The sequence below is a fragment of the Callorhinus ursinus genome, unplaced genomic scaffold, assembly GCF_003265705.2.
Source record: "Callorhinus ursinus isolate GAN/ISIS: 27379988/994484 unplaced genomic scaffold, GSC_fseal_2.0 scaffold12, whole genome shotgun sequence".
Taxonomy (NCBI): domain Eukaryota; kingdom Metazoa; phylum Chordata; class Mammalia; order Carnivora; family Otariidae; genus Callorhinus; species Callorhinus ursinus.
In genome coordinates, this window is record NW_027397074.1 from 75,755,968 (window position 1) to 75,783,934 (window position 27,967).

The 27,967-nt window shown below is 46.0% G+C and overlaps 1 protein-coding gene across 3 annotated transcripts in view; it reads right to left on the reverse strand.

The window, feature by feature from the left end:
- Nucleotides 1–766: 766 nt before the first annotated feature.
- CREB3L2 (cAMP responsive element binding protein 3 like 2) overlaps nucleotides 767–27,967 on the reverse strand; it is a 108,292-nt gene continuing 81,091 nt past the window's right edge. For 2 of the 3 annotated variants that reach the window (XM_025854825.2, XM_025854824.2), the window contains exons 5-12: nucleotides 24,702–24,886; nucleotides 22,748–22,894; nucleotides 21,694–21,752; nucleotides 20,326–20,394; nucleotides 8,216–8,315; nucleotides 7,824–7,947; nucleotides 6,234–6,450; nucleotides 767–4,718 (exon numbers count right to left, since the gene is read on the reverse strand). In XM_025854825.2, the coding sequence (XP_025710610.1) occupies nucleotides 4,643–4,718; nucleotides 6,234–6,450; nucleotides 7,824–7,947; nucleotides 8,216–8,315; nucleotides 20,326–20,394; nucleotides 21,694–21,752; nucleotides 22,748–22,894; nucleotides 24,702–24,886 (977 nt within the window). In that variant the 3' untranslated portion in view covers nucleotides 767–4,642. The remainder of the gene's footprint in view (nucleotides 4,719–6,233; nucleotides 6,451–7,823; nucleotides 7,948–8,215; nucleotides 8,316–20,325; nucleotides 20,395–21,693; nucleotides 21,753–22,747; nucleotides 22,895–24,701; nucleotides 24,887–27,967) is intronic. The other variant, XR_003204913.2, reaches the window with a different exon arrangement.

A 27,967-nucleotide genomic window follows, 5' to 3' on the forward strand; every position in this document is an offset into this window, starting at 1 on the left:
TTTATCTGCGAGGGAGAGGCTTTAAGCAGTGCAGGCCATGGGTCCGTGGTGCAAAAAGTTCATGTTCTCACTTAGCTGGTGAGCCAAGACAGGAAAGAAGGAATGGAGCTAAAACCCCTGTTTTTTCTTTTCCAGGATGCAAAGCCTGCTAGCTGGAATTCACAGAAGACTAGATGAACAAGATAGGACATGAGCGTCAGGTGGATACCTCCAGCAGGAAGCAAAGAACTAACGTTGCACAGTGGGCCCAGCAGACAGCATGGACACTGTGTCTCCAGCCTGGACAACCTTACAAGTTCCCGGAAAGTTCTGCCTAAACAAATCCACAAACTGCACTTCCCATACTACTTAGTGGTTTATCTATCTCCTAGTAGCTAGTTGCCCTGTTTTCTCGATAAAATTAAAAGCCAAAATGTATTAAGCACAGTACCCAGCACTTAATAAGTGCTCAAGAAATATTATCTCCCTTCCTTCTCAAAACCAAGACAAAAATAAAGCGTTCCTGAATTATGATGGCCCAAAAGGACAAAATGAAACAACACCTAGATTTGTCCTGTGCTAAGTGCAGGCTCTTTGGCCACAGAGAGAAGGAGCATCAATCCCCGAATGGGCCAGATTCCTTGGCCCTGAGAACATGTTCTGCCATGAGGATTTATAATAACTTTAATCCAGGCTGGCCAGTTTTTGATGTGACTGCAGCTCTACAACACGGGATTTTCCTAATGGACAAAACCTCATTTCTTTTCTCCCGATGTGCAAATCTGATCATTGTCTCAGCGGAAAAGCATTCAAATGAAATGGCTCTCACTAGAGCACTACCTGCTAATGGTTTCACAGGTCCCGTCAGCACTGCAAGCAGGAGAGCTGGTGTCTTTGATAAAGGTTTTGCAAAGGCTGGATTTGACAGAACCAAAGCAGTGACTCATGCAGACAAGGGGGAGGCCAAAAGCCCTTCTCGGTCTCCAATCTCCCCGACGTGAGCAAGACTAGCACGGATGGTCCATTTCCTCTGCAAAGAGCAGGGAGGTCTCCATTTGTGCGTCATACTCAAGTACACGCCCCGTAGGACATGTGTGCTCAAGAGCGGGCCCCAAGATGCCTCTGATGCTCTTTGTGGTTTTGCTTGGTCTGAGGCCATGGAGGAAAGGAGCCATAAGTGTTGAAAAATTTTAATGAAACACATGTGACCAAAATTCTGGACACTGCCTCAAGGCTAGAATAAAGATGAATCACTTCAACACTCCCGCTCTATGGGCACATGAGATTCACTGCCCTCTTTTGGCATCCAGGCTAAACTGAGAGATTTAGGAAGAAAAAAAAACATGGTAATTATAGTTGGTTTGTAAATAAGTTGAGCTAAAAGCTGCTCTCACAACCTACAAATTAGTTCTCCAAATCAAAATCATTTTTATTAGCAGAAAGGTTATCTAATTTTGCCTATGCTGGTGTCAAACCTCACCCCCCCCACACACACACACAAAAGGAGCAACCTAGTTCAGCTGTCAGATTTTTACATAACACTCTCTTTATGTGACCGAGGCTCCAGAGTCCTAACACTTCACAGAAATTCTTTCTTAAACTGGCACTGAGGCCTTTCATCTTCAGCATCCATTTCTAAGGACAGAGTTAAGAGCTGTGGAAGGGCCAAGCTGGGCGGCCGGGTGGGGGGGGGCGGGGGGCGGTCTGGGTTCCTCGGGGCTCAGCCAGTGAAAAAGTGCTTGTTCTTGGAATGTTTGCAAGACATCTCCTTCACCAGGGTAATCAAAGACAGGGAAGAGGAAACGCTGTTTACCTGATGAAAAACAGAATTAATGTCTTTATGAGTAGCCTATTTATTATTTATGGTTTACTAAATGATGATGCTAACAGTCTCATAGTATTCAAAACTGAAGTTTGGAGGCCAACATCTGCCTCTATTTGAAATCTTCAGGGTTGACCAGCATTACTGGCTGGTCTATGGGACTGCTCTACGGCGGGAAGCAAACCCAGTAACCGAGCACACATCCCTTAATTACTTGGCATTATCTGACTTTTCTGTGTCTTCTTCCCCCCCCCCCCCAGCATCCTCCTAAAGGGATATGTGTTTAGTTCCCTTGACTTGCCCAAAGAGGGAGTGGAGGGCAGAGGTTTTTCTCAAAATAGCAGCAAGGCTGATTCTTGGAACCCCCTTAACATGGCCATTTGAGCTCCCAGGCTGATGTCTCCTGTCTCCAGATAGAGCTTCAGTTCTGGAAGAAGAGCTTCCCAGAGAAAAGAGCCTGCTGTTTGGAGGTCCAGAGAGGTGGATGACAAGCAAAGGCAGGTAGGGGAGAAAATAAAATCCTCAAGGTACTAAGGACAGGCACTGGACGTTTGCTGGCCCGTCCCTTCTCCCACCTCATTCAGAAGAGCAGGTTTCCCACCCCTGGCTAATCCAGGAGCCTTCAAAACCTGATCTGGTTCCACTGCAACAGGTGGGTAGGCTGACCCATGCTCACACTTCTGCCCTTAAATATAAAACTTTCCTTTTTCATTGACCAAACACTACTTGAGTTCATTCTTTTTACCTTCATAGGCCCCCACAGTGCCTGTGCCTGATACTTACATGGCATTTTAAAGAGAAGGATGGGTCAGCAGCGGCCCGTGGCTACCCGACACCAGCTAGGCCCAGGAAAATCTAGAGCTGAAGAGATGGAGGGAATGGAGGGGAGAGAAGCAGGGGCAGGGGGCACGTTAGTAAGCCCTCTTCCTACACAGCTCACACAGCCCCTGCTCTCCCCTGGCTAATGTAAGGGGCCCTGAGAATGCGGCATCCCTGATCCAGCTTTACACATGGCTGAGAAGACACGCTTGGCATCTCCTGGTCTGCAACTCTCTCCATCACAGCAGAGACAGGGAGAAAGGAATCACTCACGGGGAGCCCCAGATGTACCTAGGCCGACAAAGCAGGGATCTGCTTATGAGGTATGATGGAAAAATGCTAATGACACCAAATCCTGCATCTACTATGGAATGGAAGGCCCAGGTATGGGCTTAATCCCTTGTAAGTACAGTTTCAATGACAGTGTAGACCAAAGAGAGAGAGAGAGAGAGAGAGAGAGAGAGAGAGAGAGAGAGTTAAAGCGAAAGGTCCTTCAGCTACTACTAAAAATAAAATACAAAATGTAAGCAAATTTCTTACACAAAATCTTTCACAAGCTAGGGAAAAACACTTAAAGTGAATCTTCTACATTATACAATGAAAAGGCAATTTCCATTTCTTATTTGTATGAAAGAAGAAAGGATTTTTTAAACTACAAAAGTTACTTTTAATCATTAAACAAACAAACAAAAAAAAGTAGGTTGGGGGGTTAGGTTGTATCTCTTTGGGTAAGCTGCAAAGTAGCCAAACCTGACTATAAAAGCTAAGACTATGGATACACAAATGTTACCTACTCCAACCCCAGGCCTCAGGCCCCTGTGTTGAGGCAGAAGAGGAGGGTAAAGCAGAAGTGGGGTGTGGGGGTGGAGAGGAGGGGGCTAGGAGCAGGTGTGAAGAGGCAAGCCAGCAAGGCTGTCCGAAATGCCTGTTGTCAGGGACAAGGACTCCCTTCTCTTATGGGAACAGGACAGAAAAAGCCTCTGATCACAGAGCCGCAGACCTGATTAAGGCATTTCCCTCTGACTTCGTTCTGTAGGAGGACACAAGCTTAAGGGGACTTCCCAATTATAATGACAGGCCTCCAGGTGAAGAAGGAGGAGGAAGAGGAAGAAAAAGAAGAAAATGGAAAAATAAAAAAACAAAAACAAAAACACCATCTGGAGGATTGGGGATCCCAGAGCTTAGGGTGCCCTCCTCGCTCCAAAGGCCACTTTGGAGGGAGGCGTCGGATCTTTTCAGTGTGGTTGCTAGTGGGGAAGCCTCAGCGAGCTAATAAATACTATTTACAAATGGGGAGGAGAAGCCAGGGAGGCAGACCTATGGGTATGTGGGGACGCAGGTTGTGGAAATGCCCTACAAGCAACAAGATGGGGCAGGTTCGCCTGGAGTAGAAAAGCCTGATTCTTTCAGGCATTGCACTTGCGGCCTGAGAATGGGGAAGGGGGAGCCCTCGCTCCAGTGCGGGGAGGACGATCTGCGAGGGCTCTGATGGCGCAGGGTGTCAGGGGTGCTCACTGAAGGCACTGGCACCTCCGGGGCTGTCGCGGGCAGGCACACCGGAGCCCCAGGCGGAGGAAGGCAGGACGTCAGTCAGTGCTTTGCCAGATCCCAACAGGCATTCTGGTATTTTTGTGGCTGGAGTCTGCAGTCTCACAGGAACAAGAGTCACCTCTTCTTCAAAGAGATGGTCACACCCCACAATGAAAATCAGGCAGTATCTTTTTGGCACTATTGGTAGAAACGAGCCTGCTTGGCCCAGCCACGATCCTAAAATATTTTCCTATGGCAGTACACAGGAGGGAGGGAGGGATGCCGGGCTCCCCTCTTCAGGGGGGAATGGAATGGAGGGGAAGGTGCTCTCTCACCGCAGGTCGAAATCCCAGGCTGTCCTCCCAACCAAAGCCACGACCGCTCGCCCATGTCTTCATCCAGATCAAAGGCAAAAAGGAAAAGCTTATGACAGAGGTGGTTTGGGGACGGGAAAGCAGAGTGAAGAGAAAGAGGGAGGTGGAGACAGCCTCTTCAGAAGGTGGCGTTCACTCTTCTGTCGAGTTCTACAACTTTTAGTGTCTCGTTCCCCTCCAGTTTGGCGCTGACCCTGGAAAGATACCAAAAGGAAAGAGTCTTAGCCACCAACTGACAACTACAATTCTCAGGCTTGGGAGTACAATACAATCATTCCACCACTGCAACTTTGTCAACTTTGTGGTGGGCCCAAACGGGTTCTCGTTCTAATTGCTTTAACTGAATGTATCTACAGAGGATGGTTAGCCTTATGCTAGACTCTAGAAAGAAGAGAATGAAAGGATAAAGCCTGATCCCTGGTCTAGAATACTAATCATTCAGATAAATTAAAAAAAAAAAGCTAAGTTGAAATAACACTAAACATATAACAGAAAATAAACATGTTATTAAACGGTGTAACAGCCTAGAAAGTCTCTAGGCACTCAGAGGGTTGAGGGCTTTGGTGTCAGGGAGACATCCCAAAACAAGTGAGGGTTTCAATGGGTCCCCGAACAGTTCAGCCAAGAGGGGAGAAGACTTGTGGCATGAGCCACGCAACCAAGCAGCTGAGTCTTCCATAGCTCCCAGTGGCACCTCTACAAATTTCTCTATAATGGAAATAATAATACCTAGCCTCTTAAAGTATTTAAAAGGATTTATAGATCACATTTGCATAGCACTTAAGGTAGTAGCTGCCAGTAAACGTCCAATATGCATGTATCATGTAAACATATAAAAGTACATGTAATCATGAACCTTCCCCACAGCTTTAGGGGAAAAAAGCTGCAGAATTTGAAGTAGAATCTTCAAGTGGGAGTACCTGCATTGGAATAGCATCATTTCTGGGAAGCACAGGGGTGAGTTCAGCGAGATCCCCACCCACGCCATGCATTGCCAGGAGTGTGCACGCAGACCCTCCTTCCTGTGCTGTTTGGCCATTTTCAGGAACCGCCCCCTGGCACAATAACAGTATCTGGCCATCCTATAAGCCTTTATGTTTCCCAAAAGACTTTCCCCCTAACGATCTAAAAGAAACAACTCATGGAGAATTGGAACCCAGTGTTATTTTCAATACAGAAACATATCTATGCACAGTGCCCTCCTCTTTACATTGATGTCCCTTCAATGTAAATATAAAATTATAATTAATACATGTTTATTTACATATAAATCATAAAACTCTATGTTGGCAAAGAGCATAACATATATGTATCTCTAGTTGGAGGGACTGTAGGGCAGGTGCCCTAAGGCTGCAGCTGCGTGGCAAGCACACTGCTAAGGCTGGGCTGTATGTTTACTTACGAGGCCTTGAGGGGAGGAAAGAGGGAGCCAAGCCCTTTGCCCACTTCCTGGAGCCACCGCCTCTCCCGTGACAAAGCAGACATGGGGGCAGCTCATCCTAGGTCCCCCCCACCTCCCGTCTCTGCTAAGGGCAGCTGTTGGCAAGGAGTAGACTCTCCCGAGTCCCAGGGTCCCAGAAATAGATCCTGAAAGAGCCCAGGGGCTGGACTGGGCCCATGGGAAAGTCTACACCCCACACTCCAGGTTGCTGACTCACAACCCATCATCAGTGCATTAGGGGAGTTGCATCTGTGGGTACTTGACTCACAAGTGCTGCTGTAGCTCCAACAGCACTGATTTCTCCAGGCTGGTCTCATTGGAGATAATGAAATGGGGAAGATCCACATCAGGCCTGGTCTCCAACCCTGATGCCCTGAGCAGAGAGGACCCTCTGTCCCAGTGCCCAAGCTCCCCAGCCGAGGCTGGGCTGGATGGCTCCTCCAGGGGAGAATGTTCCTCGTAGATCAGCAGATTCCTGGATCTCACTGAGGACAGAGCAAAGTAACAGGTGTTAGGGAAAAACCATAGGGTTTATCCCATCCCCTCACTCAACGCCCAGGGCCGGGAGCAGATGAGAATTTGTGGGTTCTTTTGCCCAGAACTGAGGGTGCCAGCTGGAGTTGGCTTTCCATAAAGGCTTCAGGGTTTCAGAGTTGTGTGCACTGAAAAATTATACCAATTATACAGTGCTGGAAGAACAATAGAAAAGCAAATAAACATGAAACAAACTGCCACTCCCACTGCTTTGAAACTAAAACTCCCCTCCTTGCCCACCCAAAACCATCTGGGGGAAACAATTCATGAAGAATGGGAGTAAAATGCTTAGAGATGTCCAGACCAGCTAAAATAAGAAACATTTCCAATGAGTTGGTCTTGCATGGAGAGAAGGTACAAGGGCAGAAAATGGCATTTTCATTTAGAAACCGGAGAGAAGCCACAAAGCCAAAGCCATAAATCAAATGAGAGAGACAGTTTCTTTGTTTGATAGGATAGTTGCAGAGCTAGATGGCTCTGCAGCAATTTTCTACAACATAGAAACTCTGCTCTCGTTGGCTTCCATTTAAATTTACAGATCTATTCCCTTATGGGGAAAAGGAAGAATTTCCCAAGAGATCACTGAAATTATGTGGTTGAAATGCTAGCATTTCTGTCATAAACCTGGCAGAGATATAACCACCTGGTGAAGACCAGAGACCTTTCAGATCTGCAAAACTGTGCCTACCCCAAATCTGGTACCCCCAACTTCACACTTGTTCTTATTAGTGTATATGTGTATTCATGTACATATTATGATCCCCAAAGGCCACTTCATTATTTCCTACATACCTAAAAGGGACCATTGATCTAGGTGAGGTTATCACACCTCTAACACTTGAGTCTCTAAATTCTCTAGATCTTGGTCATAATGTTTTGTAAGACAGATTCACTTCACAAATTCTTACTATGGTAACATATAATTCCACTAAGTAGAAAATGTCACAGAAAGCTTAATGCCCCCCTCCATTTACTCCCCCACCCCGCACCAAATCCACATCCCTCCCCCTTATCAGAGCTCAAAAAGGAGACCTCAGATTTTGCCAGGGAACATAGTTTAGAGCAAGAGTTTGGAAACTGTACTCTTCTCTAGAGAATTCCCAGTGGTGCCTCAGGCCAGTGGGTGAGGGGTACAAGAAGGGGCCCAGACGCCTAGGAACCAGACGCCCCCCGTGTCCTTCCCTCCCTTCAATAGAGAAGCTACACTTTTACCACTTTTTAAAGATAAGACTTTCTCAGAAGCCTTCCTTCAGAAAGTTGAGCTTTCAGAAAGCTCCAGAGAACTGAAACAAGATGCTTTATAAGTTGCCGAGTGCCATCTTACCGACAGAGGCTGTATACGGCTCCTGCACAGAATGCTGGCTGGGCAGAGCCATCTTGGTGGCAGAAGGATAGGGCCCGTAGCCCTGAAAGCTGCCAAATGCAACAGCAAAGCATAGCACAACCACCTGCAGGGGGAGGAGAGAGCATAGGGAGCTGTCAGTTCCACGATCTGCAGAGCAAACCTCTAGCCCTACAACACCCAGACTCCCCTTCATCAGGCCAGACTGCATCAACAGGTCAACCCCTGTAACATCAGAGCAAAGGAACTGCCTCAGAGTGAGCTTCATCGCTCCTCCAACCCCACTTGGACGTGGCAAGTTGGGGAGAGACTGGAGACTCGGGAGCAGGGGGGGCGGCAGGGCACTTGCGGAGCTGTCCCTTTGGGAAACTCACCATGAGGCACGTGCCAGTCTGCGTGCCCGCCAACTTGCAGGTGCGTGAAACCTTGCCCATCACCAAAGTCTGAAGCTTCTGCAGTTGCTGCAGGAGAGTTCTGCAAACACAGCAAATCAGAGCCATGAGGAAAGTCTGAATCAGAAGAGAGTGCTTTCAGATGATGTCTGCCCCCGTGTCCCGGGGAAGCTGCTGTAGGTTCGTGTCTGAATTTGAACACACAGAGCCTAGGGAAAGTCTTGTTTGGAGGGAGATATGGACACCAGTGCCTTCGAGCACCAGTGGTGCAGAGCTCCCCAGAATTTGGAATGAGTCCCCCCACTTTAACAGCCTGTCCAGTTCCTGTGCTGTTCTGAGTAAGAGGTGAATGCCCCAAATTATCCCTGACATGCTGGGACTCATCTGTCAGCCACTGAGACAAAACAAACAAACAAAAAACAAAAAGAACAATTCGATGGGCAGGTGATGGTGGTACAAGAACTCATTTACCTACGTACGAGAAGGGAAACGCTGAAGAAGATGTAACAAAGGAGAAAAGCAGAGAACTGAAGCAGTGGCCAGAGGTGGTGGCTGTCATTGGAAATGGTGGAAGTATCCGTGAGCCACAGTCACTCAGACAGCAAACTTGAGGAGAAAGAGAGGAAGAACAAGAATGGCAGGGGAGGCAAACAGCCAGGGGCACCTCACACCCGTGGTCTTTGTGGGCTCACGGCATCTCTACAACCAGAAATGAAGCCAAAATATGACAGAGCAAAGAAGTCTGCTCAACTGGACGCATGCTCAGAGCCAGGGATCTCGGAAACCATCCTCCCTTACAGACTCTGATCTTTCTCCAGATAGAGACAGGGAGCAGGAGCAAAAAAGAGTTGTTCTCTCCCTAAAATTGGACAACTGTGCATACCCTTAAAAGGGAAGGGTTTGGGATGAGAATCCTATATTCTGGTCTGTGTGACATCAGGTCACAGAAAGAGCAGATGGTGACATTCTTTGCAAATTCTGAACACTGCAAGCCGCAGAAAAGGATCTTACAACACAGCCTCCTGAATCAGAGCCTCTGGGATAAATCCGTGTGAGCAGCCTAGAGCTGAAGCTCCTCTTTGTCTCACTCCTTTCCCCAAGCCCCATGCACATGGCAAAGTGGAACGATTTTATAAGCAGATGCTTTTTCTTGAGTCTTAGAAATTTTCAAAAAATTCATGCTGTGATGTCACATCAGAAAGCCAGACAAGCTCATTGGGAAACATCAGCAAATCACTCATTTGCATTATTCTGGGCTCTCCCAGAGAACCTGCCTCTAGACACAATCTACCTCCTGAAGAGCTTTCAAGTACTACAAGGACTAGCTAGTCTTTCCAGAGTTTGCAACTTCCACCCTGACAAGCGCCAATGACACGAGTTCTCCTGGGGGTTAAGCCAAGCAGGGACAGGTTGGCCATAGGATGACACTGCTGTCAGCAGCTAGCTGGCTAAGAGTGGGGACAGAATTGGGGCAGCCCACAGCACTTGGGGCAGAAGCCTTCTGAACTAAAAAAACAAAACAAACAAACAAAAAAACCCCCCAAAACCCAAAACAACAACAAAACAACAAAACCAATACTGTATGGTCCTGGTGAACTTATGCAAAACAAAATCATTCATCCCATTAATCATTATCATTAATTTAAATTCTATTAATATGGAGCTCTTTTTAGTACCTTGTTGTACATTTTTTTGTTCATTGTTATCTAGAAGTATAATCACAGTTGTTTGGACCTGGTTTCTGTATATTCAGGCAACATGTTCTTTAAAAGTGTTCTGTATGTTGCTCAAGGCTGAGAAATACTGATAGTATGATTATTTTAAATTCCTCCTGCAGAGAGCCTGTCATCTCTGACAATATGGATGATGTACCTGGAGGGCATTACACTAAGTGAAATAAGCCAAATAGAGAAAGAAAAACACCATATGGTATCACTTATATATGGAACCTTAAAAAAAATTATTTTTTTAAGTTGAATTCAAGAGTAGAAAAGTAGTTGCCCAAGGCTGGGGGTTGGGAGAAATAGGGAGAGGCCGGTAAAAGAATACAAACTTTTAGCCATAAGATGAATAAGGTCGCAGGATCTAATGTACAACATAGTAACTCTACTCTGTCACGCTGTATGGGATGATTGAAATTTGCTAAGGGAGTTGAACTAAAATGCACTCACTAGAAAATTAAAAACAAAAAAAAGTAAACATGTGAGGTGATGGATGCATTAATTAATGTGAGGAATACTTTCACAATGTATGCATATATCAAATCATGTACGCTTTAAATATCTAACAATTTTGTCAATTATACCTCAACTGCTGAGAAAAAAAGGGGAAAAAAGAGATCATATAATTCAGCAAGTTTTTTCCCCAGCTCTTTTGAAGAGCACTCCATTCTCAGCTACTAGCATAGCTGTCTTTCCAAAACCGGGCGCTAAGTGACCTAATGCACACCCACTTCCTGGGTGAGCATTCATTCTCACAGTGCTAATATGTGGCTGGCAGTAGCTTACATTTTACTGACCACCATCTGTGGTGCTGGCCCCAAAGCCTTCACTGGGTTCTCTCTGCTGTATTTTGGGATTTCTAGAACAGATACAGGTGAGCCCACAGATAAGACCTGTACCTGACCATAGGGCACAAACCCTTTTCTCTCATATTCTGGCCTCCTTCTGTGGTACTGATTGTTTTTGTTGCCTGCTAGACTATGGAAAGGGGTCTCCCAGTTTCCTTGCTTGCTGCGGAGGAACGATGTCTTAAAGCAATGGCTACCCCTTTGGGGGGGGGGGGGGGGAGGGCACCTCAACTCCCACAGGGCACCCCTGCTGCCTGAGCTGGCAGTCTGAGGTGCTCAAGTTCAGCTGTGCTCTGTGGAGCTTTCTAGATGTTACCAAAGCCATTTCCCTTTGCTCCAAAGTCCTAAGGTGATTTTAAAGTGAAACCCAATTCCCTATTTTACCAACCAACCTTATTCACCCACGACCATCCCACACTTCCTTCCTGCCTGTTCCCTGCTCCTTGCTCCATCCTTAGAGTGTGAAACACCAAGAAAACCAAATCCACAAATTACTTGGAATCACGCCTCCCTTCAAATTTATGGTTGAGAAAACTAGCCCTGGTACCACCTGCCCTAGGCTGAAGAGTCTCCCAGGAGGCTCCATTGTGCCCCCTGAAAGCGGACCTCTAACAGACCAGACACACCTAAACACCAGCAGCAGGATGTCTTAGCCTCAAGTTGGGACCCCTAACTATGGAGGCAAAGTATTACAATTTGGAAGAAGGGCCATTTAAGTAGGGCTGGGTGAGCAGGAAGGCTTGATGTTTTCCAGTTGTATGGCAGTTTCCATGGCATTCAGCAGCACATCTTCTCCAAACTCAAGATAATTATATTCTGAATCCACTGCAAATGTAAATAGTTGTTTAATGGTCCCTGATTTCTAACAGTTTATAATCCCACTCTTTGAGATGAGCAAACATGTAGTTTTAAAATAGATTTTTTTTTAGCTTGAAATGTTGGTGGAAAGCAACAGTGATTGATCATGTGTTATTTGCTGCTTCTCCTCCTCAGATCAGTGAAGGTGAACTGAGCTGATGGTGCAAATGATGACACTCTGAAGTCCATCCATCAACAACTCCGAGTGATTTCACCCAAGGGAAGTGATTGAGCTTATCCAACCCCAAATCTAAACAGATTTCTATGATCCAGTCAAGTCTGGGAAATTCATATATATTCATTCATGCAACAGAAACATTCATTTTTGTCATAAGGAAAGGAAATTAACAGTGACTGAGCACCCACTGATTGAGTTCTAGGAACTCCATATACTGAGGTACCAAACAACTGTCATAAGTTGAAGACCTCATCTGTAAACTAAAACCTGATTCTGTAGTTCATGGACTTTCCAATGCATGACAACATGGTACCCTCATTGATAACCTAATAAAATCAATAACCTAAATACCTCTTAGTTAGGCAGATTTTTCTTAAACCTAGGGACATTAACATCATATCAACAACAGCCCAATGAAGAGATACATCCACCATTAGATAAGACAAGGTTACTATGGGGGGTGCCTGGGTGGCTCAGTTGGTTAAGAGTTTGATCCTTGATTTCAGTTCAGGTCATGATCTCAGGGTCATGAGATCGAGCCCCACATCGGGCTCCACGCTGGGCATGAAGCCTGCTAAAGATTCTCTCTCTCTGCCTCTCCCTCTGCCCCTCCCCCCATACACTCACTCTGGAGCTCTCTCTAAAAGAAAAAAAAAGAAAAGGTTACTATCAACAGGGGCCTAGCCACAGATGGCAGAGCCACAATAAAAATCAGTCCAATGGCAATGAGGTCCATACTAACAAAGTCTCCGTGACAATGATACAAATAAAACAAGGGCACATGAACATCTCCTGGCACATCTCCGGCCATACCAAAGATACAGTGTCAAGTGAGAGGTAAAAGAATCAAGGGTGCTCCTTGCCCTATGTCAGGTGTCTGGAAGTCAAACCTGGGCTTTGTTCAGGAAAATGGAAACTACAAGACCTGTCCCTCTGTGAGACACTGGAAGAGTAGATGAGATGGCTTTAGGATTGGTGTGTCTGCACCGGAACAGGGGATTGGCTGAGTTTAGATCTTGGTACCACTGCTGCATACCTTTGATAAAGTTATCTGGGTCCTAAGTTTAGGTGGCTAATCAAAGTAAATTCCTGTGACCTCATCAGCTAACAAAAGAATGAGAGAATCCCCCCTCCTGGAGTACTCTGGGTTTCTTAAAGCAAAGACACCTTTCAAGAGTACTTGCTGTCCCTTTCCACTGATGACTGATGAAGCCAGCCCTTTACAGGGAAGCCTGGGGCCTCCTAACTGAAACAGTGGTCTGAGATGGTGTGGGATTCTCCCCGATGCCACTGGGACAGATGCCACGGCCCGCAGCACTGGGAGGGTGGATAACAGCTCTTACCCTGCTTGCACGAAGGGCTGGCTGAAGGAAAGGCAGCCATCAGATGAAACGGAAGAATCATTTTAAAGCCAAAGCTATAAAAAGCCAACCATAGGACAGACCCAACAGTGCATTCAAAGCCCAGGATAAACTTTTCCTTTATTACTGCGTTTTAAATCATCAGTGACCATGGCTAATTATGGCTTAATGAATTCTTGGGCTTCCGGGAGCAAGGTCTCAATTTAGAGAAAGGAGTACTCGTAGCAAACATTTATCTGGGCCAAGAGATTTTTCACAACTTGTTAAACTGGAGTATCCAGCTCTTGACTGGAAATGTGGATTTTGTCCTGTGGTGAGATGTACAGATAAACTTAGTGGCTGTCCTCACACAGGTCCTTGCAAAAGAGTAGTCAAAGGCGGCGGCGGCCTTGCCCAGCATAAAGCATCACCCTGTATCGCGGGAGGCAGATCAAGGGAAATTCGGCAAAACATTGAAAAGCAGCCAGGAGGGCGAGACCTACTCTTAAAACAACTGGGAAATATATCACCAGCCTCATGGTTTTCTTTGTCTTTCATTTAGTTTTGTATTCTACTGTTTCCTTTATGTATTTATTTTTAAAGATTTTATTTATTTTTTGACAGAGAGAGACACAGCAAGAGAGGGAACACAAGCAGGGGGAGTGGGAGAGGGAGAAGCAGGCTTCCCACCGAGCAGGGAGCTCGACGTGGGGCTCGATCCCAGGACCCTGGGATCATGACCTGAGCCGAAGGCAGACACTTAACGACTGAGCCACCCAGGCGCCCCTGTTTCCTTTATTTCTGAGAGACAGAGAGGGAGAGGGAGAGAGAGAGAGAGGAAATGGTCATATAGTTATTGCATGTTATACGTGGAACATCAGGTACCTGATTTCCCATTGGAGTAACAAATCAGAACCCAAGAAAAAGAATAAACTGGGGGTTCCCAATTACTTGCTGTACCAGAAGCTCCAAACCAGGACCTCTTGATAGATGTACTTTCCATCAAATCTTGTCACACACCTTACTGAGAAATGGAAGTAGCTGGGCTACATTGTGTGTGTGTGTGCACACGAGTGTGTGTTTAGAAACCACTCTCTGCATAAGTCAGCCACCTACAGAGATGCAGAACCTTTTTTCACCTTCTCACGGAACTATCAGAGTAGTATTTTCCAACTTCCCAATCATGATCCATTAGTGGGTTGTGCAAACACTTGGGTTGTCAGTGGTGAATTTTTTAATGAAACAATCAACTGGAACACACGGTTATCAGAGGATATCATGCATGGTAAATACGCATTCAGTTGTGAAGCACTCATGCTAGTTACGCACGTGGTGTATACGTCCCTGTGGGTTGTCTGGGTCACTACATAAAATACAAAATGATTATAATCAAAAAGCTTAGCTAGTGCACACATGCAAAATAATTATATATAGGAGCATATCAGGTGGCTTCATGATGGAAGGGCCAAGCATCCGTGTCCTTCTGAAGAAGAAAATCCCACACGAATCCCTCCCCAACCCCATGCCCAGTCTGGTCTTTTAGAGATATTGTCTCTCTAAATTTCTGAGGGTTAGGAGGAGGGTGTCCAAAAGCTAAACCACCTACTTCAGAGTCCTGGGGTAGATTTGGAGAGGTGCTGGGATACACACCTTTGTGTAGATTTGGAGAGGTGCTGGGAACACAATTTAAACTTCCACAGGCTGCATCACAAGATGTAAGGAGACTCGAGAACCATCTCCCAAGACTTTTAAATACTGAAGCGTGACATATGCAAATAAATGACAGTCACAGGGTGCTAAAACCCTAAACTTTGAATAATATTTATTTATGATCTTTTACTTAAGCTTTGAGGGCTGTTCATGGGGCTTTGGCCTAAATGCAGGGGGGAAAAAAAACAAGGATGCATTTTCTCCTTCCTCTTTCTGTGTAATTGCTGTATCACAAAGGGTTTGTTTTGCAGGGACCAGAGGATACTTCTGAAATATTCTATTACCAGGACCAGGAACAAGAGAGCTCTAGAATGTTTTCTGGGGCTGTGGAATGGCTGACTTAACCACAAAATTATACTGAAATGCCCTTCCAGTCTCTCTGGGGAACTCTGTCTGGTCTCCAAAGATCCATTGGAGTTTGAAATATTTTCACCTGAAAAGAAAGCTTATACTCCTCACACAACCAGAAGTAACAGAAAATGGAGAAATGAAAGCGAATGGAAGCAAGATCAAGGTCTGCAGAGGGCTAAGTTGCGTCATTCACTAGTACTCCAGTGGCCTCTCCGGGTACAGCAGTAGGTGGGATCAGCAGGGACGGTCAATCTACAGAGAACAGGGCAACCCAGGGAAGAGGGTAATAGTGTGTAGTGCAAACGGGCACAGCCATAGGGGCCAAGTAAACACATGAGGAGAGGCGGGACACAGTGAAAGCCCAGCGCACTTAGCTGGAAAGACCTGTACCAGGAACTGTGTGTAGATTCCAAGAACAAGACAAGTGGAGTTAGAGAGGATTATAGCTGAGAGGACCTGATACACCATGCAGGATTTCAGGCACACAGCAGCCAAGGTTCAAACTCCTGACACACCCCATCAGCTTTGGGGGTGCCCCCCTGGTGGCTTGGTCTATCCTTCCAAGAAGAGACTTGGGGTAGAGATCCACACAAGCCCTGGAGATGGGCCAAGGCCCTTGGGGCAGGGAATTCCAGAATCCCAGGTACCAGGGTAGGGTCTGAAGGGGTAGAGTGAGAGCTCCACATGTAAACATCGCCTTGGACCTGCTGACTACTCTTTCCGTGGAGAGACGTGTGGCTAGAGGTGAGCCACAGTGGGGTCCTCGAAAACACAAGTCCAAAGCAAGGCCCTCCTATTCAGGTTGAAGTTAGCCTCGGGCTGGGGAAAGGCAGTGGTCCTTGAAAGAGAAAGGGGCACAGCAGAAGAAAAATCAAGGTATGCACCAATTTAAAACTTAAAGTGGCTGAGGTCTAGTCCCTGTTCTACCTCTAGATGTTTGGATGACCTGAACCCCACTGCACCTCAGTTTCCTCTTCTATAAAATGAAGTGAGTAGAAGTCAAATCAGGCGGTCTCTGCTAACACGTCTAAGCTCCCACACACAGCTCCACACATCAGGGCGGGAGGAGAGGACCTGTGGCTCACAGCCCTACAGAGGCAACAGAGCAAAATACGAAACGAGAGGAGCCACATGAAACACCAACACCTAAAACTGCTGGGCTGAGCGGTGTGTGTCACCTGCGCAGGATTTCTCTGTAATGGGACGAGGTTAGGGCTGTCCAGAGAGCCTGCAGCTTAGGGGGGTGAGTAATGAGCATGGGAAAGCACGATCGTCCAGCAGTAGCACGTGCGCATGCGCACGCGCGCACGCGCACACGCACACACACACACACACACACACACGGGCCTCACCTGGACTTTGTAAGTGAAAATGTATTTCCTGATTGAGCCCAGGAAGACAGGCCCCCTGGGAAACTGTCTCTCTCTCATCCCATACATTTCCTGATGGCATGCAATTAGGGGATCACCTTAGCAGAGCGAGTGTGAAGGTGCTTTCACACTGCTTGGCTCTGCTCCGAGAGGCTCCCGGGTAAGGTTGCGGAAGTGTTAAGAGCATTTCTTCATTTTCTTTCCTGTCCTCATCCCCCTCTAGCTTCCTGAGTGCAAAAAAAAAGGGGGTCTTTACACCCAGAAACCAACAATACGCTATGCTAGGTGGTGGCTGCTCAGTCAGGACTGACTCAGAATTAGAGTGCTCATTTTCATCTAGAGAGACAGAAAAGTCCCTCGTGGGATGTAACACAGAAGTGGTAAAATGTAAAAATAGTCTTCCTTCAATTTGGTCAGCGAGGAAATATCCCCCCACTTTTCCCACCATGTCATGGTGCCCAAGGTCTCCCACCCCACTCTAGTGACACAGGATCTTGTTCATGACCAGCTATTTTATGTCTGTCCAGCTACCGCCGAAGGACAATAAGCCAAGAAGCATGGCCAGGAACACAAACACAGGTGTGTGTTCATTAGGCCCAGCCCTGTACTTAGTTCAAACACCGCATCACTGACGCAGTGTTATGCGAGCAGAGGGACCCAAAGTCTCCCCTGCCACATGCCCAAGCCACCAACTCCTCAGGACAGGTGTAGGGTGGGAGACTGCCAGGGTTACACAGCAGTCATGGCAGTTGGTGCCATGTCCTCCGAGCAAGGGGAGGCTCTCGAGGAGGGGAAGACGCCAGAGGGAATGCAGACCCACCTTCCCTGTCCCAACAACAACAGCACTGTTTGCATTTCTTGACCTCTCCGCCTAAAACACATTAAAAATTACTTAGAAACTGTAACACCCCAGGAGTCCCCTGATAAGATTATCTGTGGGAAGACTACAGATCAGTCGCCTGTCAGCCATTACTACCACAGAAGGGTTGTCTGCCCGGAGAGGTGAGTTGTGAAGGAGGAGAACACACACAGGCCAGGCAAGGAACAGAGCAGGATGCCAATAGCATGAGGTAGGTTGTTTCTTCAGTGGAGGTTCCAACAGGCTAAATGCTGGAAAAAATTTCCACACAGTCCGTGAAGAAGTAAAGAAGAAAATCATCATTGACTCCCAGGGAAGAACATGAGTTACGCTGACCCCAAGCTCGATACCGTATGTTCCCATAACACATATTCTCTAATAACCAATATCATTGAAATCACTATGGCCATTATTTAAAAAGATAAGAATAGGGGCGCCTGGGTGGCTCAGTTGTTAAGCATCTGCCTTCGGCTCAGGTCACGATCTCGGGGTCCTGGGATCGAGCCCCACATCGGGCTCCCTGCTCCGCAGGAAACCTGCTTCTCCCTCTCCCACACCCCCTGCTTGTGTTCCCACTCTCGCTGTGTCTCTCTCTGTCAAATAAATAAATAAATAAATCTTAAAAAAAAAAAAAGATAAAAATAATTGGCAAAACACGTTGTTACACAGGATCAGATGTACCTTATGTCAGTGTTCCTCACATGATAGCTCTTTATCAGATTCTGATAGAAATAAGGATTCTGTAGAAATACACTGATATGAAAATATGTCCAGTGCATTCTTTTAAACGGAAAAAGTTCTTAACAAAAGAGGACGTGTATATATATATAAATACATATGTATAAAATATTACAAAATATGAACATCTCTGAGTGAAAATATTGCAATTTTTTTAACTGCAGTTTCTGATTTTTTCTGCAATGAGGAATATATTACATGTGTGGGTTTTTTTTTTAAGTTTAAAAAATATGGGGGCACCTGGGTGGCTCAGTTGGTTAAGCGTCTGCCTTTGGCTCAAGGGGTGATCTCAGGGTCCTGGGATCAAGCCCCTGCTCAGGGGGAGTCTGCTTCTCCCGCTCCTTCTTTTTTAAAAAATATGATACAGCACGGTCAGCCTGGAGAGGGGAGGAGAGGCCTTTCCCAGGAGAGGCGGGGAAGCAGAGCACTTCTAATCACAAACAGCCAGTTCCCCCAAGCACAGTCCGTACTGCACCTCTGCTGCCCCCGTGTGATTGAGAGAAGACCTGGCACCCAGCACCCCGAGACAAGGAGGAACTGGGACCAAACTCCAAGGTTATCTTGAATAAATTCCTCTTTCCCTTTTCACCAATTCATGGTATAGATTTGTCCCACTCCTGATCATGGGGCACGGGGCTTCTGCAATGCCAAGTGCTAGGATGGGCATTCAGGATGCTAACAAGATGGACACAGACTGGTCGGGGTTCAGGACCCAGAGATCCACTAGGGCAGGAGTGAAGTTGGAAGTAAGAAGGGGCAAAGCCTCGGGAGACTATTAACTACAGGGAACCAGGAAACTAGAATCCTAAAGCGGTATTAGAAACTGCCTCCTTTACCGCAGGGGATTAAGGTGAGAGCACCTCAGGCTGGTGGTGTTTACTTCTTCTGCCATCTGTCAGCGGAGCACCTGACCTGCTATTTGAGCACAGACATTCCCAGAAATGCAGAGGGAAGCCCAGTGGGGTTACTATGTCCAATGTTCCCACTGATGGTAGTTTTAACTTATGAGAAGAAAAGCCTGCTGCCTGAGCATCAAACCATGAAGATGGAAGCCAAATTTAATGTTACTATCAAATGACAGCCAAATATATTTAACCTGATCCCTTAACAACTGCAAAATCATTATTAGGCATTAATGCTAAGACTTAAAATGATTAAATAATATTTTTCTTACCTAAAAGTCTATTTTTCTGGGCTTGCATTGTTGGATCTATAACAACTAAGGGCAAGAGGATCCCCTCACTAATGAACATTTTAATTTTTAAAGCATAAGTAGGCGCTGTGCGCGCGCGCGCACACACACACACACACACACACACACACACGAATTCTGGATGAAACTCCCCAACTCTTAATCCTATACCTTACCCCCCTTTTTCTTAACCATATACCTCAACCCCATATCTGCATATTACCCAGGATAATACTCAATATGTTTCTCCTATATTGAGGCTCCAGAGTCAGATTGCCTGCATTCAAATGCAGCTCTAGCGCTTACTGTGTGACCTTGGGCAAATCACCTAACCATTCTGAGCCTCAGTGATCTCTATATAATGGGGATATTAATAGGCTCACCTCATAGGGCTGTTGGAAGGTTAAAGGAGTTAATATCTGTGATGTACTAAAAACAATACCTGGCAAGAAAGTGCTAGAAGAGCCCGTTAACTCACTCTGTCCTATAGTTACTTTTTTAAAATGGGTTTGAAATGTCATTAATTTTTATAAGCAGTAATTTAAAAAGCAAACCTGGTCTCTTTTCTTTTCGTGAATAAACACCATTTGTTACTAAAATTGGGTGACGATGAAGAGGCCAGTCCTTCCCTGTCCACCTCTAAAGTTGAATGTCATTTTCAGAAGAATCAAACTTACTATCCTTACTCTCCTCCAAGCTTGATGCCATGTATTTTAGGAAAAGTAAAGAACATGTGTGTGTGTGTGTGTGTGTGTGCAAGCGCACGTGTGTGGCAGGAACAGGCGGGTGGAGTATGGCCGTCCCGAGCACCTTTGCACATCTCTGCTTTCCTCCACTTTCCTCCCACTCTGGTCCTGGATCTGTCCCCCCTTTTCTCCCACCTTCCATTAGGCAGTTTGAACAGCTCCTTACTCCAGCGACACTCACCTGTTAGTGTTCTCCAGAACCTCTACCTTCTTCCGAAGCTCCAAGTTCTCAGTTGAACAAGACTCCACCCTACAGAGGAGCAAGAGAGAAGAAAATTAGTTGTATCACTTGAGCAAATGCGAAGCCAGGAGCTAGGGTGGAGGCAGGTGGGGTTTGGAGAAGGAGGACTGGGCATCAGCTACTCTAGGGAAATGAGGGAGAGAGCCTGGCCAGGCTGAATTGGGGAGAAAGGTAAGAAGACAAAAGAAAAAGAGAGAGAGAGAGAGAGAGAGAGAGAGAGAGAGAGAGAGAGATGAGTAACACGTGCCCCAGGACCAGAAAATGAATAGGGATGGTACAAAATGCAAAGTCCTTCCAGGGTGTTCCAACCTCGATTTCTTTCACCTCATCCCTATTGCTCTCAGTGCCCATCATTCATGTCCCCCATACTATGGGGGTCTGGATGCTGCTGGCTGTAGTCTTGGCCAGAAGGACTGATAGGAAGCCAAAGGGCTTGGGATAAACAATAGGGGAGGACAAAAACCCAGCACCTCAAGCCAAGGAATCCAGCTGCAGGAGCATGCAAGCCTCCAAGACCATTTCGACCCTGAAGCCTACAGAAGATAATGGAACGGAATGGGACTACTTCATGCTCAATTACCAAGACCTAAACTAGGATGTAGAGACACGAACTTTCAGTAGGAATGTCAACAACCAGCCAGGATCCACTCCTCTCCCCAGACACGTGGGAAGATTCATTTCTGGGTTGGGGGCCTCATTTCCATCTTAAATGATACTCGTTGGCCAGCCAGAGAACGATATTCTAAGGCAAAGACAAAATTGCATTTCATTCATGTTTTTCTACTAGCCCTCCGGATATTTTGGACTATTCAGAACAAAAGGTGCCTTCGAGTGTTTTTGTGGGAAGTTGCTAGGCTGCATCATGAATTATAGTAGACGGAATGTACCACCAGTCGGCACCAGCCCGACTCACTGTACTGCGAGCGCTCCTTCTCTAGGGTGTGAGGGATTAATTAGCACTGCTCCCTTTGGCTGAAACAGTGCCTCTCCTCTGAGCAGAGTTCCAGGAACAGGAACGACTGTTACTATTTGCACTTGTTTGAAAGGAAGCCTTTGAGGACTTACTCTGGTTAGAAATGGTGTGGTACCAACGCCTGCTAAGATAGAGTGTATTTTTTACTTAAGGACATACTTATAAGGGCTCCCCTCTAAAAACCACTAGGTGGCAGGCAAAACATAGCTGATGAACCAACGGGCTTTAACGGTGGCCAGAATGAACTTCTACTTCTGGAAAACAGAAGCTTCGCTCACTCCCGTTTCCCTATGCAGACTCCCCAATAAACACACCCAGTCTCACAGAGGCCTTACTTTTTCTCCAAGCTGTCCATGTATTCTTTCTTCTTTCTCCTACTTTCCTGGGCAGAAATCTGAGAAAGAAGGGGAGGAGAAAGGATTAACTTCCTGCCATCTCCTAAGTCAGTTATGTGTACGTGGAAGAGAGGAGTCTGTTAGCACACAAATCACCAGGGTCCTGCTCATTTCTGTGGCCACTCTTCATTTAGATAACCTGCTGGCTCATCTGTGAGTCACCTCTTCTGACCTCCCTGGTTCCAACCAGCCTGTGTGGTCACTACTAGTTCACCAAACTGGGCCCCACGTGGGAAGCATGGCAGGCCTGAGTCAGAACAGAACACGTGGGTCACAAACCATCTGTGTGGTCTTAGATAAATGATTTCAACTCTGTGGGCCTCCGTTGGCTCAACTATAACTTATACACAGAGAGGGTTGGGCTTGGTCAGACATAAGCCCCCTACTGGTTCTGCACATGGACCAAAAGTGGTAACTGAACTCTTCTTTCTTTCTCTGCCTCCTGCCTTCTGGCCTGTCTGTGCCCTAGCCATGCCCCTCGGCCTCACCAGTCCTGATTTGCAGTGTAGGGACCTAGGGCTAGGAGACTCCTGAATCCAGGTATACAACAATAGACTAGAGAATTTTTTTTTAAATCAAAAACCTAGTAAAGAAAAAAATTAAACACCCATAATGCATTTATATTTATTTATAAATTATGTACATGCCCACTAGAAGGAAATACTGTGTACATCATAAAACAGAAACTTAAAAGGCTGAGATAAAAAAAATTAATGGGAGTTCTAATGTTTTCCTGTCAGCGCTGAATGGATCCCCTTGGGCACCAAGGAGCATGCACCCCCAGTTTGGGATCCACTGACCCAGAGGATGGGCAGAGGGACTGGAAGAACACAGTCACCACTGAGGGGAAGGGCAAGGCTGAGCCTTGTCCCCCTACCCCCCCGCCATGAGATGGGCCAGTGTTGGCCACTGGGAAGAGGGGGAGTGGGGGCACGCAGACTTAATTCTGGCCATGGTCTCTGTTCATAGAACCAACTAGATTTGAAGGGCTCACCTTGTTCTTGATTTTCCTCCGAATTTTCTTCAGAGCCTTCTCCTCTGATTTTGTTAGAGGCAATTTGGTGGGGATGGGATAGCCCTCGGCGATCAGGGTCCTCTTCTCCTCTTCTGTCAGGACCAGTGGGCCTGATCCTTGAAGTTTCTGTGCAGATCAAGGGGCAGAAAAAGGGTCAAAGCAGAACAACTGGGCATATTCAAGAAACTTGCCAACGTCTGAGAGAAAAGGATGCTCGTCTGCTTCTGGTGAGAGATGAGTAGTTTGAAGGGGAAACAAAGACAGAGAACACACTCTCACGTGAAGGTTACAACCCAAGGATTATCATTCAAGGGAAAGGGTGAAGAAACCTCCACCCATCAGTTCCCAGAAGGTACCCCACTGGCTAAAACATCAAAAGTAACATTACAGGATTCATTTCCCACATCTCTTGAGATTTCATGGCCTTGGAGTGATGGCGGATTCACTTGGAGCTCTGTTGATGAAAGAGTTTCCTTGTTCTACGAAAACACAATTTTGCAAGATGCTCTCCACACACCAGGGGTCACTTCTTGTCCCCCACTGACAGCTAAGGGGCCTGGGCTCCCAGAAATACACCTACAGGCACATCCAATGGAAGTCTCTGGCTTGCAACAGTCCCAGATGGTCCATCATCAGTGAAGAAGAGGACTGTAGCTCATCTCATTCAGGCCATAATAGAATGATGTGTTTATACATAGTCAAAGAAGCTAAGCGCTGACTACATTTGAGCCCCACAGTAAATGTCACGGAACACTCAAGACAAACTGCATCTCTCGAGTCATAGCTTGTGATCAAGATTGAGACTGAATTAATACACATGAAAGGCTGAGGGCAATTAAATGCTACACTGTAATATCAACTCAAGGTGCATTCACAATCTGGGGAAAGAGACACATGAGTGTGTGTGATAAGGAAAGGCTTAGGGTAGGAGAGGACACTTGCATTGGGCCTTTTGAAAGGAAGGGGATGATTCCCATAGAGAGGAGGGCATTCCAAGCCAAAGGCCGTATTCTGAAAAGCACTTGAAGATGCTACTCTGTCTAGAATGGATAAGTTCTTGAAATAGGGAAGGGTCAAGGTGCCTAGTACTGAGTAGAGGTATTCAGATTTGATACCTAGAGCTAATTGAGAAACACAAAGAACGCACTATGGGGATGTGACATTGGGAGGATTTCCTAACATGGCCACAGATCCAGAACTCTGGGACACACTGACTTTAAATCGTCCAAATTATATTAATTGACAGATGGTTCTTATAGAATTTTTAAATATCTCATTCAAATTTTCTCTGTGTGATATAAATTCAGTAAGGTTGATAATAATTTTATGATTTTTCAAATTTCACAGAAATCAATGAACTCTTCAGAACAGTAAAATGTTAATTATCTGTCCCTATTTTTATTTGGAAAAAGGTGCCCTTAAGGATGACTCATGCTCTAACTTGAGTTTCTGCATTGGGAGTCGTACCACAGGAAAAAAGGGTTAAACTATATTCTTGAGCTTTCAAAAACAAAACAGTTAATCTCCAAGTTTTGAGTTCATCAAAGATTGTTTATTTGAAAAACAAGTTATTTCCTATTTTAGGCCATAGGATCATCTAAACTGATGGTAAGTATTTGGGACATGATTTTGAGGAGGAAGGCAACACAACATTTTTACCCCTCATGTTTCTGGCTGTGTAAAATAGAACATACAAGTAGTAACCGGAATGTGCACAGGAAAAGGAAGAAGACTGTGTTAAACCTGGTGAGGTTATAGGCAGGTCTTAAAATAATGTTCTTTAAGATGGCTAGCACCCTGTTTTAGCAATTAAACCTAAGACCTCCTTACAAGAACAAAAGTCAAGTGGCCTTGAAGGGCACCCACTCCTAGTGAAGCTCCAAGTAACCCAAGGGAAAGGGTTCAAGCCCCGAGCTGCCCTCAGAATACTCACGTGAGGCGCTGTGAGGAGAGGAGAGCTGGACAGGGCCGAGGGGGCCCGGGCCACGGCTCTGGCGGGGCTGTGGGTCTGAGGCAGGCCGAAGGGGTGCAGGCGCGGGTTGGGGCTCAGGCTGCCCTCTGAGTCACTGCTGTGGCTGCTGGGAGGGGTGGGAGGTAAGTGCAAGTGTTCCACGGAGGCTGAGGGAAAGAAAGCGGATTTCATCCATCAGACAGCAACGAAGCGGGACTCAGGGGCAGTTAAACAGCTGGACGTCCACACGGCCGAACTCAGGTCAGCCGAACAAAGGGATGAAGATTCTGCATGTGCTGATTTGGAAAGATCTCTGACAGATATTGTTGGGGGAGGGGGGCATCAAGGTACAGAACCGTGTATAAAGTAGCCCTCCTCTTGTAGGAAAGAGGAGCGGAGGTGAATACAGACTCGTATTTGCTTGTCTCTGCATAAAGAAATACTGGGAAATATATAAGAAATTAATAAAATTGGGCTGCCTGGGTGGCTCAGTCATTGGGCGTCTGCCTTCGGCTCAGGTCGTGATCCCGGGGCCCTGGGATCGAGCCCCACACCGGGCTCCCTGCTCAGTGGGAAGCCTGTTTCTCCCTCTCCCACTCCCCCGCTTGTGTTCCCTCTCTCGCTGTGTCTCCGTCTGTCAGATAAAAAAATGAAAAATAAATGAGTAAGTAAATAAATAAATAAAATCTTTAAAAAAAGAAAAAGACAAAACAAATTAATAAAATTATGACCTCTTGGGGGCGGGGGAAATTAGGGTAGACTGTGGTAGTGCCGGCATAACTTCTCATTGTATTCACTTCATATCATTTATATTGTTTGACTTGTAAACAACCATGTTAATGGATTAGGTACTTAAAAAAAAAATTGCAAAACTTGGGGCCCAAGAGCAATTCCAATGGCTACTTTGAGAAAAGCTCATTTGTTTCTGAAGGAATGTGCATGGTAGGGCCCGTAGGCAAGACACCAGACATTCTTCCTTCAGAAAATTCTAAATCCATCTGTAGATAGGTAGGCAGACACTAGAAAAGAAGTGTGTGTGTGTGTGTGTGTGTGTGTGTGTACATGTGCGCGTGGGCTTTGCTGCTCCCCAGTCCCCTGGCCTCCCCTCAGGGAGTCACAGACACGCCATCTGCTGGAAGCAGGGAGCCACAGTGGGTGTTACCAATCACACATCCCCAGGGCAGCAGGGATGGGCTCCAGTAGGGAGAATCCACTCTGAGCTCAACCTTTTTGACAAAAGAGCTCTCCATTTTCTGGCCTCCTTTCTATTCCCGCTAAGCCGAAATACCTTGAGCGCCAGCCACTGTTACTGAGCCAACGGGCATAACCTTGGGTGAGCCTTTCACCCCACACCCCCAAGAGGCCCCCAAGACAACTGAGCCCTTTAGCACGGAAGCTGCAGCTTGGCCGGAGGAGTGCTTGGGGCCACAGAAAGGCTTCGACCTCTTCTTTTCTCCTGTAACCAGAGACTGCCTGAGGTGGGAAGGGTCTTCTGAGGCATAACTGACCTAGCAGATCCCACCCAGAGCTGCCTTTGCAGGTGACAAGCAATGACCAGGTGGCTCTCTCTCTTGAAATACCTGAATATCCGAGGTAACAAGTAATGTGCCTTCCAGCCACCCTCCCTGCTATTCACACCACACAGCTCTTTCTTCTCTTACTCTCTTCCTCTTTTTCTACCATAGTACCTTTCACTAGATGCTTCCCTTTTTCTCTGACAAAGTCTTGCCAAAGAGCTCCCTGGGTTTTTTAGAGTCTGTGGGTACTCCACAAGCTAACGAATATTCTAAAATAATCCTTGTATCTCTAGTGCCAACATCTCTGCCAACAGTTCCGGGGGCCTCAAATATGTGCCCCCCTAGAACGGAGTCCTGAGAGTGTTAACCAAGTAGCAAAGTAGCAAAGTCTCTCCATGAGCTCCCATTGGTGGAACATTCCTAACCCCTTCTGGTTCGGCACTGCCAATTTGAATACACTTTTGCTCAAATAAACTCCTAAAAATCTTAATATGCCTCAGTTTATCTTTTAACAATGGTGGGAAAAAAACAAAACAAAACAACCAAACCCAAGAGCAAAACCTATTAGGGGCTCCCGTTGTCTGCCACACTGTGCTGTTATATTCTGGAGAAGTAGCCAAGTGTACCTAGAGCTTACTTGTCCCTTTCACTCAGCACCGTCCAAATTATTCTAATACTTTTCTCCTTTCCAAGCAGAAGGTGCTCCACAAAAAAAACAGAAACGGCATGACAGAAGTGAGGGAAACTCGAATCCCCTCTTTCCTGCTTATTAAGAGCTACTGACCTCGCTCTTGGTGCTTCGGTATCAGATTTCTAAATATCATTTGAAATGCTAGTCTCAGATTACTTGAAAGGTCTGGGGACAATAAGCTACTTTGCCTAGAAGCTCCACTGCATACAAGGATATTGAATTTCCTCCTCTCTGTTTATCTAGGATAATGAAGGACTGCCTGCCACTTACTTTACTCTTGAAATGTTTCTCCTCCAGTGATCCATTCATTGTTACAGTTAGGACACTTTCTGAAGCATACTGCAACATAAACTAAAAGAGCAAGATGTATTTGATAGTGTTCATGAAAATGAAAGGAAATCCTTTAGAACAGTATGTAAGCTGAAAGGCACTAATGGATAACACTCGGCGGAAAGAAATATTGTCTCTATATGGATTCTAGTTGATATTGTTAATTTCAAAAATGTATTGTTTCTTACTGATAATAAAGGCAAATACCAACCCTGATTAATTTGTCACAGATAACATCCTGAGTTCGTTTCTAGTGGAATGAAGGAGGTTATGCTTTCATGAGAACTGCTCATTTGTAACACCCATACATTAAGCATACACCATAACACAGAGGCCTTTTCTATGACAAACGCATATACAAATTTCTTATTTGTTGACCACACTACTGAACTGTCCTTCTAACCTCATCCTGAAGACATAAATAAAAAGGAAGATGACAGCAGGCCTGAAGCCACAAAATTTAAAGCACAGGGGCCACGCAGGGGTATCTCAATTTAAGAAAAGGCAAAGAAAGCTTCCTTCGACTCTATGACACTTGGGGGGTCAGTTTTCAGGATTCCTACTTATGGGCTTCATCTGAGAACAAGAGGGAGAAATCAGAAAGAAACTGACACAGAGAAAGAAAAGGCGAAAAGTATGACAACTTTGAATATGACATTATTTTGTTCTAAATGGATGGCAAGATGCCCAGTGAGATGCATGAACTAATT